Here is an 18,478-nt window from a genome sequence, read left to right on the forward strand (position 1 = left end):
GCGTGCGTTGTACTCTAGGTAGTTTAGGTTAGTTGGGATTGATCTCTATCTTGTATAGATCTTAGCTTGGGGATCAATCTCATAACAACCTGAACTACCGTCCTTGTACCTATGATTTATAAATAACACGCAACGCGTCCCTGCGAAAGCATACGCTTCAACCATATTTTACAGTGTGAACATGTCTCGTCCTTTGCAACGAAAATAAGAGGGCGAGAATTGGCCCATGCTGGCCCTGCCTCCTGCCCCACGTGACCGGCCTCGCCATGAGCCATCTGGTGCAGCCACCGGTCAAACTTTAAAGCCTTCAAGCCCTCTTTCCCCCACCTCTCCCTCTCTCTCTCTCTCTTTCCCTCCCTCTATGAACAAGCAGTGGTAGGTCGGCGGACGCCATGGCGAGCAGCGGCGAGGTGCAGAGATCGCTGCAGGCGGTGGCGCAGGGGCTGCGGTGGACGTACGCCATCCTCTGGCAGCTCAGCCCCGACCAAGGGTACAACTGTTAGTTCTAATCTTGATTTAGTTTTTTGCATGTAGCTAGTTGCGTACCTGTAGTTCCGGCGAAGACATGCAAGACGAGATGCTGGAGCGGTCGTGCCACGCGGTATGTCCGGTGAGATGCCGTTGGTGGTGTGACTTTGCCGCAGTGCATGCAGGAACTTAGGATATTATCTAGTAGTTAGTTGAGTGCATGCATTACTTGTTAGCTGCTTAGCCGGACCATGAGTTAGTGGCCGTTGTGGTGAGAGTGCATGTAGGCAGTGGGTTAGTGGGCAAGTGTGGCGCCCAGAATTTGTGTTGGTGCGTGGCACGAGGTGCCCACATCCCTTGTATAAATATTGCACCTGAGTTAACAAAGAGGAAAGGGCCGAGAAGGCAGTGGAAAAATGTAGCCTTCGTGGTAGCCAAGGGAGAGTCACTTGGCAAAGCTATGTGTTCTTCCCTGGTATATGTGTGTGTGTGTTCTTGTGAGAGGAGAGAAACTGCAAGTGAGAGTTGTGTGTGAGGAAGAAGAAGCGGCGCTGCGAGGAGGCGGCGTCAACAATTGGTATCAGAGCCTTGTTGATTCGAGGCGACGATGGCGGCACGGCGGGCTCCTTGTGAGGAGGACGTCGACGGTGCAAGGTGAGCATGTCTTTATCATCGTCAAGCTGCGTCACGAGCGATGGAGAAAGGTGTCATGCCCGGTAATTTGCGGTACCGGCAGCAAGGAGGTGATGGCCATAGAGCGGAGGCCATTGCCGCGAGGAGTTCCATGTCCGAGTCGGCGACAAGGTGCGTCATCGTCGGCAACATGGAGGCGAGTCACCAGCGAGTTGCGTCACCAGTGACGAACGTGGAGGCGAGTCACCGGCGAGTTGCGGCACCGGTAGCGAACATGGAGGCGAGTCACCGGCGAGTTGCGTCACCGGTGACGACCATGAAGGCGAGTCACCGGTGACGACCATGAAGGCGAGTCACTGGCGAGGTGCGGCACCGGTGGCAAACATGCGGCGGCGAGTGTGCCATGGCGGCGCGCTCGTGGTGAAGGCGTAGAAGGTGTGGTTCTCATCGAGGCCAGCAGTGACGGTGACAATCGGCGTGACAAGATGGCATTGGCGGCCATCTACGTGTTGCACCGACGACATCGTTGTCGACGGCAAGTGGTTGCAGGTGATCCACCTCGAAGATTGGAGAATCAAGAATTAGGAGGGAAATTGTTAGTTCTAATCTTGATTTAGTTTTTTGCATGTAGCTAGTTGCGTACCTGTAGTTCCGGCGAAGACATGCAAGATGAGATGCTGGAGCGGTCGTGCCATGCGGTATGTCCGGTGAGATGCCGTTGGTGGTGTGACTTTGCCGCAGTGCATGCAGGAACTTAGGATATTATCTAGTAGTTAGTTGAGTGCATGCATTACTTGTTAGCTGCTTAGTCGGGCCATGAGTTAGTTGCCGTTGTGGTGAGAGTGCATGTAGGCTGTGGGTTAGTGGGCAAGTGTGGCGTCCAGAATTTGTGTTGGTGCGTGGCACGAGGTGCCCACATCCCTTGTATAAATATTGCACCTGAGTTAACAAAGAGGAAAGGGCCGAGAAGGCAGTGGAAAAATGTAGCCTTCGTGGTAGCCAAGGGAGAGTGACTTGGCAAAGCTATGTGTTCTTCCCTGGTGTGTGTGTGTGTGTGTTCTCTTGTGAGAGGAGAGAAACTGCAAGTGAGAGTTGTGTGTGAGGAAGAAGAAGCGGCGCTGCGAGGAGGCGGTGTCAACAATATGTATCAGAGCCTTGTTGATTCGAGGCGACGGTGGCGGCACGGCGGGCTCCTTGTGAGGAGGACGTCGACGGTGCAAGGTGAGCGTGTCTTTATCATTGTCAAGTTGCGTCACGAGCGATGGAGAAAGGTGTCCTACCCGGTAACTTGCGGCACCGGCGGCAAGGAGGTGATGGCCATGGAGCGGAGGCCATTGCCGCGAGGAGTTCCATGTCCGAGTCGGCGACAAGGTGCGTCATCGTCGGCAACATGGAGGCGAGTCACCGGCGAGTGGCGGTACCGCTAGCGAACATGGAGGCGAGTCACCGGCGAGTTGCGGTACCGCTAGCGAACATGGAGGCGAGTCACCGGTGACGACCATGAAGGCGAGTCACCGGCGAGGTGCGGCACCGGTGGCAAACATGCCGCGGCGAGTGTGCCATGGCGGCGCGCTCGTGGTGAAGGCGTAGAAGGTGTGGTTCTCATCGAGGCCAGCGGTGACAGCGACAATCGGCGTGACAAGATGGCATTGGCGGCCATCTACGTGTTGCACCGACGACATCGTTGTCGACGGCAAGTGGTTGCAGGTGATCCACCTCGAAGATTGGAGAATCAAGATTAGGATGGAAATTGTTAGTTCTAATCTTGATTTAGTTTTTTGCATGTAGCTAGTTGCGTACCTGTAGTTCCGGCGAAGACATGCAAGACGAGATGCTGGAGCGGTCGTGCCACGCGGTATGTCCGATGAGATGTCGTTGGTGGTGTGACTTTGCCGCAGTGCATGCAGGAACTTAAGATATTATCTAGTAGTTTGTTGAGTGCATGCATTACTTGTTAGCTGCTTAGGCCACGAGTTAGTGGCCGTTGTGGTGAGAGTGCATGTAGGCAGTGGGTTAGTGGGCAAGTGTGGCGTCCAGAATTTGTGTTGGTGCGTGGCACGAGGTGCCCACATCCCTTGTATAAATATTGCACCTGAGTTAACAAAGAGGAAAGGGCCGAGAAGGCAGTGGAAAAATGTAGCCTTCGTGGTAGCCAAGGGAGAGTCATTTGGCAAAGCTATGTATTCTTCCCTGGTATATGTGTGTTCTTGTGAGAGGAGAGAAACTGCAAGTGAGAGTTGTGTGTGAGAGTTGTGTGTGAGGAAAAAGAAGCGGCGCTGCGAGGAGGCGGCGCCAACAACAGCAACACCACCAACTCTAGCTCCATCCTCGCAACGTTCATACTACCTCACTTGCATAACCACCTCACTCATCTTGATCTATCCATGCTCAACACAAGTGTTCTTTAAAAAAATTCTTTTGCTCGTCACGGAAATCAATGGGACTGCATGCAGCGCACTGGTGTGGGTGGAGGGGCACTACAACAGCGCCATCAAGACGCGCAAGACGGTGCAGCCGGCCGTCGCCCAGGCGCAGGCGCCGGCGGCGGCGGCGGAGGCAGCCGACCAGGCCCGGAGCCGGCAGCTGCGGGAGCTGTTCGACTCGCTGGCCAGGGAGGCTGCCGCGGGCGGCGGGACAGGCTTCAGGGACGTCCACGGCTGCGCCCAGGAGGCTCGGCGGCCCAGTGCGGCGCTGGCGCCGGAAGACCTGACGGAGACGGAGTGGTTCTATCTCATGTCTGCCTCCTACTCCTTCCCTTCCGGCGTCGGGTACGCACCACGTTTGCAGCTTTTCTTGCACTGTTTTTAGTATGTTGTTACCGGACGTGGATTTGGTGAACATGGATGCGCACGCATCCTTTATAAATAGTAAATTCGAAAAAATACTAGAAAAAATCAAAAAAATCTGAATTTATTTTTTTAATACACATAGTCAACCGGGATAGTCGCATATGAAGTTTCACGAAGAAATCACATCCGTGGTAATCTAGGCAAAAATGACAAAATCGAAGCTATATTAAAAAACAATGTTTAATGAATAGTATGGCCGCATTTGTATTTTCTTCACTAAAAATACCATGGGTGTCAATACATCATGAAACTTCACATGTGAGTAGAATGATCGACTATGGTTCATACTGCGAAATTTTAGAAATTTTTTATTTTTTTAGTATTTTCTATGAATTTATTATTCACGTGGGTGCGCGCGCACCCATGTCCACCTTTGTATTTTTGCTTGTTACCGCCTTTTCTTACTCCGGCAAAACATTCCGGCTGTAGCTAAGGAAGAAAAGTTTCGGTCCATCTTGTTTTGACAAATTTCTAACCAAACTTAGACAAAATTACGGGAACACTTCCAGCCTTCAGGTGTGCTACATAGCTCAACCATGCAAAATTGCGGGGTGCACTAAGGCATCCCCCGTCGTGAAAGGTGTTGTCGTGTTAGAAAGTTGTTTGTATCTTTTTTAGCTCTCTCCGTATCAAAATATAAAATGTTTTTTTATATATTATCATAGTGTCAAAAAGCGAGTGGGGCGTTTTGGAGCTCGGCCTCCATGGAGGCCGAAAATTTTTCATAAGAAAAAACAAAATTTGAACTTTTAGTATCAAAATAACCTAAAAAACATTGTACAAGTAAAGAAGGAAGTGATGTGTGTGTGTGTGTAAAATTTTAGGATGAATTATTTTGAAATGCAATCTGTGCAAAAAAGACAAATTCATGGACTTTGAGGATGAATAATGCATCTACTAAAAAGCCTTTTTTTGTGTACCACTCATTTTAACGCATTTCGTCCTAAAAAATATGCACACTTGTGATTATGTCCCTATAAGTATATGTGTATTTTAAAAAAGAGAAACATGCACATTTGAATTTTGATCATTTCAAATTTGGCCTCCATGGAGGCCAAGCTGCATTGGGCATTTTCGCCAAAAAACATCTTATATTACAAAGGTAGTGTTGTTTATGTAGTTCTACTGGTCGTAAGAGTAGCACACTCCAATAATTGTTGGTAATATAATATACACATGTATATCAAACCAATATTCAATATTACTCTCCTTTGGAATCCCGAAGATAAGCAAAAAATTGGCCAACATTCTCCGAATTCCATAGAACATAAGCCAAGAATAAACACAACTCAATAACAATTTTGCCAAAAAGCATTTAAACAGGATGTGCTCAACATTCTCATCCTATCCATAAAGAGAACACGCTGCATTTGCCTGACTGCGAGGTTTAAGAATCTGTACTATAAGACACCTAACGGCTTACCAAAGAAAGATTTTAATTTTAAGAAGGGTACGGGCCCTCCAACTATCTCTCGGTTTCTGGGACAATCTGCACTAGATGATCCTCAAATCAAGAGACTTAACAAAGAACTTTTGAGAAAAAACGTGGGGCCAAATGACTTGGTCACAATGGAGTGGGACTCAAAGCAGTAAGAGTCAGTCACCAAACCATTTCTTCCAGAGAGAGCGAGCGTTGGCAAAGTCCCAATTGTTATCATGGAGTTTGGAAAAATAAGGCAATTTATCTTTAAGGGGCCCATGCCCTAACCACCAATCCAACCAAAACCAATTGGAAGAAACGGAGCCGACAATGAATTTTATAAGGGATCTAACCAACCTAATCTTAACGAAGGATTTCCAAAATTGAGAGTCATTCCTCGGAGTGGAGCTGGAAGGGTCTCCATTGGGTAAGTATTTGGCTCTAAGCAACTCTCTCCAAAGAGTATTGTTGCTAGGTTGAGAAATTTTCCACGACCATTTCATCATAAGACACTTCTTGATGGAAGTGTTGATGGCACATAGGTTTCAACTTAATGAGCTTATATCATTTTAAGTGTCCATGCAGTTCCAAATGACACTAGTAGAAAAAGGGTCAAATGTGAAGCACATTAGTGCCGGTTTGATTTTGAGCCGGCACTAATGTGTCCATTAGTGCCGGTTCCAACGGCTAGGCGGGAGGAGCTCTTTAGTACCGGTTCGTGGCGAACCTTTAGCACCGGTTCGTGCCACGAACCGGTACTAATGAGGCTGTGGCCCCACGAGCACCTTTAGTACCGGTTCGTGGCATGAACCGGTACTAGAGTTTCTTACTAAGCTGTTTTTTAGTCCCACCTCGCGAAGAGAGAGGCACTAGGAGCGGTTTATAAGCCCTGAGTGCAAAGATGATGAAGAAGAGGCGCAATGCTCACCTTCACGTTGCTTATCTTCAAGCCTTGAGGAATAGGGTAGACTGCATGGAGCTATGTGCAGTGCAGTCTACACTATTCCGAAAGGCTTGAAGCTAATTAACGAGCATTGCGCCTCTTTTTTATTTTTAATAACTTATTACAACTCCGGACTTCTTCTGTTACGGCAAAAACTGGATGCACTTCGTGTACAAACTGGACAATACGGCAAAAACTGGATGCACTTCGTGTACAAACTGGACAATCTCTTTCGAAGTATCAGGGCCGGTTTCGGACAAAAACTCATCTGTTTTTTAATAACTTATTACAACTCTGGACTTCTTGTGTTACGGCAAAAACTGGATGCACTTCGTGTACAAACTGGACAATACGGCAAAAACTGGACGCACTTCGTGTACAAACTGAACAATGTCTTTCAAAGTATCAGGGCCGGTTTTGGACGAAAACTCATCTGTTACACCGGCAATTCATTTTTTTAAACTTATTACAACTCCAGACTATTTTTGCGTTCAGTACGCAGCATTCAAAGCGACGTCATCACTTTTCAACACTTTCTGACATCATTTGTTGTTTTTCAGTCATTTACCGATTTGTTTTCAGAGCTAAATGACCATGAAATTGAAAATCGCTATAAAATGAACTCTGAAAATGTTAAAACTTGGCATGGTATCATCATTTCACCCACATAGCATGTGCAAGAGAGTAGAGGGGGTTAGGGCAAAAACTAGAAGCACTTTGTGTACAAACTGGACAGTCTCTTTCGGAATATCAGGGCTTCGGACGAGAACTCATCTGTTACACCGCCACTTCATGTTTTCTAAACTTATTACAACTCCAGACTATTTTTGCGTTCAGTACGCACTATTCAACGTCATCACTTTTCAACACTTTGTGACATCATTTGCTGTTTTTCAGTCATTTACCGATTTGTTTTCAGAGCTAAATGACCATGAAATTGAAAATCGCTACAAAATAAACTCTGAAAATGTTGAAACTTGGCATGGTATCATCATTTCACCCACATAGCATGTGCAAGAGAGTAGAGGGGGTTACGGCAAAAACTAGACGCACTTTGTGTACAAACTGGACAATCTCTTTCGGAGTATCAGGGCTTCGGACGAGAACTCATCTGTTACACCGGCACTTCATGTTTAATAAACTTAATTGAACTCCAGACTATTTTTGCGTTTAGTACGCACCATTCAAAGCGACGTCATCAATTTTTATTTTTTAAATAACCTAAGCATTACCAAATTGAATATAATGATAAAACACACTAATATTAAACATAAAAAAAAGAATCACTGAATAATCTATTTTCAAAGTTAAGTTATTCACAAACTAGTGATTCACACAAATTTCAAATAATTCTAAATGTAAACTATTCAAATTTGTAAACTACCGGCACTAATAGAAAGTTTGTAATTTTTTGTACCTAAAGCAAAATTATTCACAAAGAAACTCTAAATACAGCAAAAAACAACTCAAAAATAAATAAAACAAAAATAAATAAAGCAAAAAAAGCCCGCCTACTGGGCCAAAGCGGCCTGCATACGACTAGAAACCCAACCTGTTGTTGGGCCAGGATGCAGGCCCGCAAAGGCCCAATAGGCCCACAAGGCAGCACAGAACAGGTAGGCCCAGAAGGCCTGCAATAGAGAGGAGCTCGAGACAGCTGCGGCGGCGGGGCTTATAAGCAGGTGCGGGCGCCCTTCGGCTAGCGAGGTGGGACTAAACTTGCCCGCACCGCACCTGTGCCACCGCACCCCTTTAGTACCGGGTCATGGCTCCAACCGGTACTAAAGAAGGGTCTTTAGTACCGGTTGGTGCCACCACCCGGTACTAAAGGTGTGCGCTTCCCGCCGCTTGGGCTGGCCAAATTTGACCTTTAGTACCGGTTGGTGGCTTCAACCGGTACTAAAGGCCCATCCTATATAAGCAGCACTAACAAATTTCGTCAGTTTTCATCTGCTTCTTCTCCTCTGCCCCGTCGCCCGCCGCCCCCCGTTGCTGCCCCCGTCGCCGCCCCGTCCCCGTCGTCGCTGCCCCGGCCGTCCCCGTCCCCGTCGTCGCCGCCCCGTCCCCGTCCCCATCGTTGCCATCCGCATCATCGCCGCCCGTCGCCGTCCCTGTCGCCGCCCCCCGTCGCCTCGCCTCGCCGGTGAGCGCCTGCCCTGGCCGCCATGTCCACACACACACACATTGTTAATTAGTTGTAAATTGTTAGTAATTTTTATGTTTTTAGTTATAGAAATATTTATAGAAATGTTAGAAAATTTTCTATTTTTTAGTTATAGAAATATTATAGAATTGTTAGAAATTTTTCTGTTTTTTAGTTATAGAAATATTTATAGAAATGTTAGAAATGCATGCCAACTTCAAGAATGAAAATATTACTATATATATATAGCTACTTTATATATTTTAGTAAGAAAACTAATAGAAGTAGTTTATTTTTAGTAAATTCTTAGTTGAATTATTTGAATTAATAGAACTAGTTTATTTTTAGTAAGAAAATTTAGATATCTGATATTTGATGATCTAATTAAAATATTACTATATAGAACTAACTACTTTATTTTAGTAAGAAAATTAATAGAACAAGTTTATTTTTAGTAAATGCTTAGTTGAATTAGTTGAATTAATAGAAGTAGTTGAATTAATAGAACTAGTAAGTGTTTAATGTTTCACCTATATGAACATAGAAAATGTCGTCTGACGACGAAAAAGATTTCATTAAGTGCGAATACTGTGAAGACCAGCGCGGCCTGTGCGACAGAAATTTCCTAGTTGATGATAGGCGCTTCAGCATCAAGCAGACCTTCGAAGTGGATACAGTAAGTCACAACGACAAGTCGTTTTTCGTAATTAAGCATGACTTATATATGCTTCATTTGCTTCAACTTATAATTTTAAATTTTCACTATTCTACTAGCGCATCCCCTGCCATGCAAGAATTTTTGTCTTGGATAAGATAGGTTTCAGTGCTATGGAAACTATGGAGGTAAAGATAGTTTACCTGAAGACGGAGCATGGTTATACTTTCAACGTCAAATTATACAATGCAGACACGTACACCTATTTTGAATGCAAAACTTGGCAAGCACTATGCAAGGCTTATGCATTTGAGCCTGGTATGGTTATCACCTTTGATATTCGTCCGGAAGATGATATTGAAGGTAATAAAGACATCTGGGTCGATGTGCAGACGCCTCCAGTTCTACCATTATGTTAGTTTCTCAACCATATTTAAGTCTTTGATATTGTTTATTCAAAAATAGTTGACAACAAATTTCTATTGACAGCTTATTTCCATTCAAGCAAACATGTCCGGTGCTTGGTAGATAGGACCTACTACTGTCCCAGAGCTGAACTAAACTGCGAGGAGATAAGTCATTATGTTTCATGGCTTGAGGATCTTCATACTGTCAAGACAAATTTTCTTCCTGCACTTGGAAATGTTAGTACTCAAAACGTGCGACCAATAGTGATCGTATTGAACTACGGTCACATCTATGAAAGATGGTAAGATTTTTACTATTTGTCCTCAGTGCATCTTTTGCATACATTATTTTTTTGCTAAACTTTCATTGCTAAGTATATTAATTACTATATGATGTTCTTTAACAGGGACTCCCGATGACAGTTGTGCCTCAGTGGATCGAGACTAAAGGTCACATGTCAATGGTTAGCTTACGGCCAAGATATCCTACATTGCACATGAGTGCATTCAGGATTTCTAATAGCGATGAATGCTTAATAGTGAAAGATTGGAGCAAAATTGTTAACGATCCCAGAGAAGTACTAGGGGGCAGCAATGAGAAGCGCAGCCCACGATTAGGAGACAGGTTCATCTGCATGCTCCAGTATGATGAATCAGGAGAGCTATACATGTTCTATGCTATTTTACCTGAGAGAGAGAGCAGCGGGAGTGATTTAACTAGTCCATGCTCTTAGTACTTGTCCTCTCATGGCCGTGTTCTTCGTCCTGAACTTAATCTCAAAGGGTGATTTGCTTTTGTGGTGTTATGAACGCTTATAATATCATGACCATGTTGAACTTGATGATATCTTTGCTTCTGGTACAAGTGAATGTTTTTTCTTTAAGCTAGTGTTGGTGGTGATTAGATAGCGGTAATGACTATGATGATTAAACAGTGGTAATGACGACTATGATGATTTTTAGCTAGCTAGTATACTGTTGTTGATGATATGATGCAAGAGTTTTTATATTAATATGATGATGATGATGATGAGTTATTATATCATTTATGAAAGAAACCGCAGATTAGTTTAAGCTGGATGGATCCTAGCTAAGTGATCAACTATATGCCATATCCATATTATACTTGATCACTTAATTATAGGTGATCAAGTATAATATGGATATTGCATATACTTGATCACTTAATTAGCTAGCTAGGATCCACATGCATCCAGTCAAAACTAATCTGCGGTACTTTCACCTAATGATTTAACAACTAAAATAATCACTAAATTAAATTGAAAACACAAAATTAAAGGAAAAATAAAAAATAATACCAAAACGCCCCCAAACATTTAGTACCGGTTGGTGTTACCAACCGGTACTAAAGTCCTGCACGCACCCGGGCCTGGCTCGTGCCACGTGGTGGCGCTTTAGCGCCGGTTCGTGATGAACCGGTACTAAAGGGGGGGGCCTTAGTCCCCACTCTTTAGTGCCGGTTGTGGAACCGGCACTAAAGGCCCTTACGAACCGGCGCTAAAGCTAGGTTCTGCACTAGTGTGAGTTCCTTTCGACAATCAATAAAAGCCCATTGTGTACATAGGCATATTGGACAGGCACATAAGGATGAGCTTGTCCCATACAGATTGAATTTACCACACCAAGGTGCCACTCTGCATGTTTCGCACAAAAAAGGGTCCAATTTGTCAAATATTATTTGAGCTTTTAGATATTTGCTTGACATGCTATTAAACTTTCATATAAAATTGTTATCCCATTATTTTTTTCGAAACAGAGGCAAAAGTTTTATCTCCTCGCATTAATAAAGAAGAAGGTTAACAAGTTTCAAGGTTCGTTTGCCTCAACAAATGGAAAACAAAAGCCTACTCTCGCGACATGAGTGAACTCAAGTGCTTCACCCCGGCGGTAATCCAATCCTTGACCTCATTCTTGATGTGTGCAATGATTATGGTCGGCATAGTAGACTTAATTCTTAAAACCCTTGCATTTCTATCATTCCACGACTCCTAGATGACCAACACTACAAGCAAGGCCATCGCCCGTCTCATATGCTCTTCTCGCAACACTTCAGCCTCCCACCAAGCATGAACCGAGAGGAGCCCTTGCCAGGAAGTGGTGTCGAGCTCTAGTGCATCAATCCAAGATTTGGCGGTGTTCCAAATTATTTCTGATAGAGAACCCACATGTGAACAACATATGGGCTGCCGACTCAGGCTTCCTCTTGCATAGCTGACATAAACCACAGTTTGGTCAGCCTCTTCTCTCCAAACGGTCGTCCATACTCTATTTTGAGGACGAGCCAATTGAAAAAATTGCACTTGAGGTGCCTTAGATGACCCAAACTATTGGCACCATGATGGTATCAATTGCCCCATGGGAATGGGTCACGCCAGGGAATACTTACCATTGGCGGTCATCTTCCAAACAATATTGTCAGAAATGTCATCGTGGAGATACACTTGTTCTAGACTTGCTCAAAGGGCGCAAAATTGCACAATGTGGGTTACCAAGAGCCCAAAAGTCATGTCAATCTTCTTAAGCCAAGAAATATTGTGCAAAACGTCTCGCACGGAGAGGCTCCTGCCAGTCGAGGTATCAAAGACGAGGGGCACAATATCCTTTGGCTTGGACCCAAGAAGCCAAGGGGAGTGCCAAAACTTGGTGGTCTGGCTATCGCCCACCATGATGGTAGTTGCGATGTAGAAGAGGTCCATGTGCACCTTGCTGCAAGGCGTCCCCAATCTAACCCAAGCTTGATTAGGCTCCTTCCATTGGTACCATGGCCAACGCAATCAGAGCGCTCTAGCATACTTGCACAAATCCAAAATCCCCTAGCCTCCAAACTTCCTTGGCATATAGACCAGCTTCCACCACGCCTTGCATTGACCACCAGAAACCTTGTTGAAGCTTTCCACCACCACAAGCATCCCATGTTAGGACTAGGAGCGTGATATGGTAGACCGCCTGCTCCGTTGGGACCGCTTTGACAAGGGCAACCTTGCCAACTGCCATGATGTTGCCTCCCTACCAGGGGACGAGCTTACCCACCACCTTGTCGACGAGATGCTCCAAATCAATCCTCTAATGACAGTGCATAGACAGAGGTAGCTCGAGATATATCATGGGGAAGGTGGCCTACTTGGCAGGAAAACTCTCGAGGACCTTGTCAAGTTCGATGTCAGTGCATCAGATGGGGGCCACAACCATCTTCTCCAACTTCGTCACAAGGCTTGTTACCTCCCCAAAACCATGCAGAATGGCGGTAGGGCGCTAAATATCCACCCGAATTGGCGCCACAAAATGACCGTGCCGTCTGCATATAAGGAGGTGCGAATGAAAGCAGCCCTCCCACCCACCGAATGGAGATGGTCCCCGTGAGTGGCGATGTCCAGGAGGTTCTGAAGCAAGTCGATCGCAAACACAAAGGGAAGTGGGGAGAGCGGGTCTCCATGAGAAAGGCCCCTCACATGCTTGATCGGCTCCCCCAAGAACTCAGCGAGACCCTCAAAGTCGAGGATTGCATAAGAGCGGCAAGCATGTCTCGGAATTTTACCAAGAACCCCCTACGGTGGAGAAGATTGAACAAGTGGTCCCACCAAATAGAATCGAGGTCTTCTTGGTGTCCAACTTAAACAAGAGAGTTAGCTTCTTTAACCTGTGCAGCTTACGCCCCAAATTGTGAACATATAGAAAGTTTTCATGGATACTCCATGACTTGATGAAAGCACTCTGGGTCCGGGAAACGAGCATGTGCATGAAGGGTGCAAGACGCGAGGCCATCATCTTTGCCACAAAAAAATCACGGTCGTGTCGATGATACTAATAGGCCGAAAAAAATCATAGATTCACTCGGCGGCATCCTTCTTGGGGAGAAGCGCGATGTTGGCCGTGTTGACCCACTGGAAGTGCTTTGCATGCAGGGGCATGGAAGAACGCACCATATAAGCCTTCGGGGCCCGACGCCTTGTCCTTAGACATTTGCACAGTGGCATCAGTGACCTCCTTCTTTGTGATAGGGTCGCCAAGGGTCGACAGGTTGCATTGTGTGAAGTCCATGCCCTCCCAATTGAAATTATGCGTCCTTCTCTGGCTCTTGTGCAGTATGGACCTGAGGTGCTCCTGGGTCAACTTCTCTCTCTCATCATGATGCACCATTGCGGAGCCGGTGGACGAAGTTCTTCCTTCTACGGGCATTCACACGTAAGTGAAACAAAATCATGTGTTGGCGTCACCCTTCTTGTGGTTAGTTATCCGCAAGCATTGCCTTTTACATGCTCACTCGAGGACGACCAGGCTAATGACCCTCCTCTTGAGCCTCCTCCTCAAATCTCCCTCCTCCGGTGATAGAGTTCTCAAATCTTTTCTGTCGAGTTCAACACCTGATGACTCCACAGTTACACTTGTTCGTGCTAGTTGACACCTGATAATCTCCTGTTGTCACGAGCCCAGTAAATCTGACATGTACTCTGTTTGGTTGATACTGGTCTGTACTCTCTTTGCAGGTTACCTGGAAGGGCCTTTGCAAGGGGAGGGCACGTATGGCTTAGTAGAGCAAATGAAGTTGACAGCAGGGCATTCTCAAGAGCAATACTTGCCAGGGTACTTTTCTTTTCTTAATTTTCCCAAACCATTCGTTAGTTGGCGCTTAATCTGCAGCGCATGCAAAATCATAATTAAGCATGACAAAAACTAGATGAACAAATTGAGTAGAAAGAATGAAAAAGCATAATTCTTTACCTAATGGTAGACATACAAAGTGATTGGGGCAACAACAGGAAATGCATACCAGTGATTGGAGTAGGGATATGTGCAACAGGAAATGCAAAGTGTATAAACATGCTATAATGGCGAAGCCAACACGAATCTGTACAATTCAGTTTCCCCCCTTCTTTGTCTGATGATATTTTCCTTCTCATTTGGTGCATAACAAATTTCGGTGGCAATGAATTGCAGAGTGCAGGAATCAAGGTATTTCCCCTATAAGCGTAGCTATTTACCAATTATAAATTTCTACCTACAAACTTCGTCTAATATCCATTATCTGTACATCAATCATATCACAGACGATCGTATGCATGCTGATTGTCGACGGTGTCCTGGAGATCGGGACCACAAAAAAGAAAAGGTGAATTCACATTGTATTATTTCATTATAAACTAACCTGCTTCTCATTACTTCTGCCAAAAAAAATCTGCTTCTTATAACTGTGAGGATAAATCAGGGAAAATAGAGGCTTTGACTAATCAAAATGCACATATTTTAGGTGGAGGAAGAGATAGGTTTGGTCCAGTATGCGATGGCCATCTTCATGGATCAACAAGAAGCCCACATGATCCCCAGCATCTGCCATTCCAACCAAACCAGCCACATTGATCAACAGTCATTCCAGACACACACTTGTCAGACAAAGCAGGAGCCAAACAAGTTTGACACGGAGTACGAGGATGATGAGATGGAGTACGACGACGACGACGAGATCGACGCGGGGTGCGCATCGGGTTCAGCAAGCGATGATGATCAGGCAACACATAATGCAAGGAGCAGCGAGCTGATGCAGGTTGAGATGTCAGAAAGGGGGAGAGATGGCTGCTCAAGCAACCTGGGCGATGAGATCCAAATGCTGATGGTCTGCCAGAACGGTACTAGTGACCATTCCAATTTGCATGGGCAAGATGAGCCTTGGCATTTTCTCTACGAGGAGCTATGCAGTGGCTACCCTCAATCGTCAGGTAGTAATTCCATTTCTCATTCTCTTGATTTTTCTGGCTAACGTCTGACCTCTTTTGGTGTCCTCTCTGTATCCCAGCTGCAGGTGAAGACCAAGCAATGGCTGAAAATGCTCACTACGCACAGACAGTCTCGCTGATCCTGCACCGCAACAACGCCCTGAGACAAGCCGACGGCCTGCACACCGGGTCCTACCTGGCAATCTCGCACCGATCTTCATTCTCCAGATGGGATGCTGGCATCCATGGACGCACGGTCGCCCAAGGCGCCGCCCGGCAGAAGATGCTCAAGAGTGTCCTCCTGTTCTTCAATGCTACCTGCAACAAGCCACCTGGTGATCTGAGGTGCGACGAAGCCGGTGCGCGGAGGGAGGTCGACTTCGGCGCCAGCCATGTCATGCAGGAGCGGAAGAGAAGGGGGAAGCTCAACGAGAGGTTCATCATCCTGCGGTCCCTGGTGCCCTTCGTCACCAAGGTACGTGCACGACCTTCAGCCAAAAAGATTCAGTTATATTTGTTTCAAACAAATTCAGTACTAACCAGGAACTTTAACCAGAATTCCTTCAGTTATTTTTGCTTACAAAAAGAGAGATTCAGTAACCTTGCATGGATCTGTAACCAAATTCAGACATCTTCTTTCCATGGTTATCAGATGGACAAGGCCTCGATACTCGGCGACACGATCGAGTACGTGAAGCAGCTGACGAAACGTATCCAGGACCTTGAATCATCGACAGTCAGGGGGCCGACGATGTCGAGAGAGAAGCGTGCGCTGCTGACGGGCATGGAAGGGCCCAGCAGCAGCAGCGGTAGCAGCAGCAGCGCCCCGGTGGCCACGGACGTGCAGGTCTCCATCATCGAGAGCGACGCGCTGCTGGAGCTCCGGTGCCCCGACAGGCGCGGCCTGCTGGTGGCCATCATGCAGGCGCTCCAGGAGCAGCTCCGGCTCGAGGTCACCTCCGTCCAGGCGTCGTCGGACCACGGCGTGCTGCTCGCCGAAATGCGAGCCAAGGTACAGGGCCATTTATTCTTGGTTCATTCATCTGTCTGAACGTTACTTTAATGCTGGCTTGTTTGCTGCATGAATACATGCAGGTGAGGGAGGTGCATGGGAGGAGGAGCAGCATTTCGCAAGTGAAGAGAGCGATCCATCTCATCATCTCATCGGGATGAGCGGATGTGCAACAGATCGGTACTAGCATATGCCATCAGCTCTCCCTTGATGCTTATGAATCGATAAGAAGCACCCTTTGTCGAAAAATTTCATCAGGCTTAGTTTTTTTTAGCCTCTGTTCATATATATATATATATACACACGGTTTTGGTAATTTACATGCAGATGAAAACAATTCGCTTTCATCCGTTTTCTGTGCCGTGCGATCTGTGCGCGGAGATTCGTGTGTTTGGCCCATTATTTGTCTCTTTTTTGTCTCGTTTCTCTTATCGGCCTGTGTGGTTGACCCGTTATTTTTCCCATCGCAACCCCGCGCGCTTGTGTCGCTCTCCTCCTCCCAGCCCCTCTGTCATTTCTAACACGCAACCCCAAACAGAGTCGAGCGAGAGGAGAGAGACAGCCATGGCGATTTGGAGCTCCGCCTCGCCGCTCGATCCAGTGTTTTGGTGGTGACTCGTCCGCGCTCTACCTCGTGCTGCCCCGGTTCCTCTGCTTCCCTTCTGTTCCTGGCAGCGGGATCTGCGACATCTCTCGGCCCCGCACCGACCCGTCCCCATTTCCGCCGCTGGCGATTTTGTTCGTTGGATTCGGTATTTTTCCCCTTCCCTTTTTGTTGTTCCTGTGATCTGTTAGGTAGTGAGTTGGTTTTGTCTGTCAGATGTGTTGATTGTATCCATCCCCCGCAGCTATTTTCCGTGTAGATTTGTTTAGGTTGCGCCGTTTCTGGGATGCGTTTGGTTGATCTGCTAAGCGTGGTAGCTGGGATGCGCGTTGAGCTGCTGATCTGTACTTGGTTGGTTGTTCGAATTCGAGTTGTTCCTGTCAGGTTGGCTTGCTTAGTTGTAGTAGTCTGATGTATTCAGTCAATTCGAACGGATCTATTCTGTTCCCTGGCCTAAATCCCTAGACCGCGTTTTTCTTCACTGGTATCGCTTAGTGGGTATGTTGTTTACTCTGCAATTCCTATTTGGATTTATAGTGATTTACAGTGCAATCCTCATTGTTTTTTAGAGTGATCTACAGTGTAATTCATATTGGTTTTTATTGATGTTTCACTGTAATTCGTAGTGGGTTCCCACTGTAATTTTCTAGTGGGTAGGTAGTAGATTGTAGTGTACTCCTTGGTTATTTTACAGTGTAATTACAGTGTATTTTGTCAGTGGATTTGCACCGTATTTGCTAGTGGAATAACAGTGCACGTGTCATGTATAATTACAGTGTATTTTTGTCAGTGGAGATGCATTGTATTTGTTAGTGGAATTACAGTGTATTTGTCGGTGGATGTACAGTGTAATTTGATAGCTGATTTACAGTGTAATTGACTTGGATTTTTATAGTGGAATTGCGTTTGGATTTACAGTGTATTTGTCAGTAAATTTACAGTGTAAATTCAGTGTAATTACACTGTAATTGTGAGTGTATTTACAGTGGAATTACAGTGTGTAGCTTGATATTGTATGTTTTATAGTAGAGAAATTGTGACCGTTTTGTGATGCATCGCTAGTTTGCAATTGATATTCGGAATTGCTAACTTTCAGCTGGATGAAAATAATTGGGCTTCATTCGTTTTTTCAGCCGTGTGATCTCTGTCCTGAGATTCATGTTTTGTCTTATTGGGCGCACTAAATTTTTGAGGGAGACCCGTTTTAGTTTTCCCTCGCGGGCCGAACCACCGGTCTTCTCTTTATTTTCATTTTTTTTCCTTTTTCTCTCCCCTTCCCCTTTCTCATTTCTAGCACGCCACCGAGAGAGTCATGGCCATTTGGAACTCCCCTCGCCCCTCCCTCAAGTTCTTGGTTGTAATTATCCCCTATCGCCTATATCATCCCCTGCATTTTTCTTCTTCTGATTTCTAGATCCGGCAGATTGCATTCTTGTCTATTGGTCATTTTTGGGCTTTTTTGTTGCGGATGTAGCGTTTGATGTAGATGTAGCGGTGGATCTCTCTATCTTTTTTAATATCAGCTTATCCTGTCATTTGATTTTGATGCCCCCTGTACTGGGTGTTGTTTCATCCCTATGGGCGTCTGATAGGTGTATGATTCCACTGGTTGTTT

General features: G+C 45.8%; 1 protein-coding gene and 1 long non-coding RNA gene across 2 annotated transcripts; both read left to right on the top strand.

Moving 5' to 3' along the window:
• Nucleotides 1-153: 153 nt before the first annotated feature.
• LOC123180466 (uncharacterized) lies at nucleotides 154-5,358 on the top strand. Its single transcript, XR_006491045.1, has 2 exons — nucleotides 154-1,650; nucleotides 1,733-5,358. It is a non-coding gene; the product is annotated as an uncharacterized lncRNA (long non-coding RNA).
• A 7,522-nt stretch (nucleotides 5,359-12,880) lies between these two features.
• Nucleotides 12,881-16,420, top strand: LOC123180465 (transcription factor BHLH42-like). The gene is made up of 9 exons (XM_044592518.1): nucleotides 12,881-13,131; nucleotides 13,538-13,721; nucleotides 13,769-13,812; nucleotides 14,021-14,120; nucleotides 14,475-14,489; nucleotides 14,785-15,250; nucleotides 15,334-15,722; nucleotides 15,876-16,259; nucleotides 16,343-16,420. The coding sequence occupies exons 1-9, from the start codon at nucleotides 12,881-12,883 to the stop codon at nucleotides 16,418-16,420; spliced, it is 1,911 nt and encodes a 636-aa protein (XP_044448453.1).
• The last annotated feature ends 2,058 nt before the right edge of the window (nucleotides 16,421-18,478 follow it).

Source organism: Triticum aestivum, chromosome 1D, assembly GCF_018294505.1.
Source record: "Triticum aestivum cultivar Chinese Spring chromosome 1D, IWGSC CS RefSeq v2.1, whole genome shotgun sequence".
NCBI lineage: Eukaryota > Viridiplantae > Streptophyta > Magnoliopsida > Poales > Poaceae > Triticum > Triticum aestivum.

Excerpts from the sequence above, each read along its gene's own strand:
- LOC123180465 (XM_044592518.1), top strand. The coding sequence starts at position 12,881 with ATGGAGATGGTCCCCGTGAGTGGCGATGTCCAGGAGGTTCTGAAGCAA. Across the intron at positions 13,722-13,768 it reads CCTTCTACGGGCATTCACAC|TTATCCGCAAGCATTGCCTT; the intron begins GTAAGTGAAACA and ends TCTTGTGGTTAG. Across the intron at positions 16,260-16,342 it reads TCGCCGAAATGCGAGCCAAG|GTGAGGGAGGTGCATGGGAG; the intron begins GTACAGGGCCAT and ends GAATACATGCAG.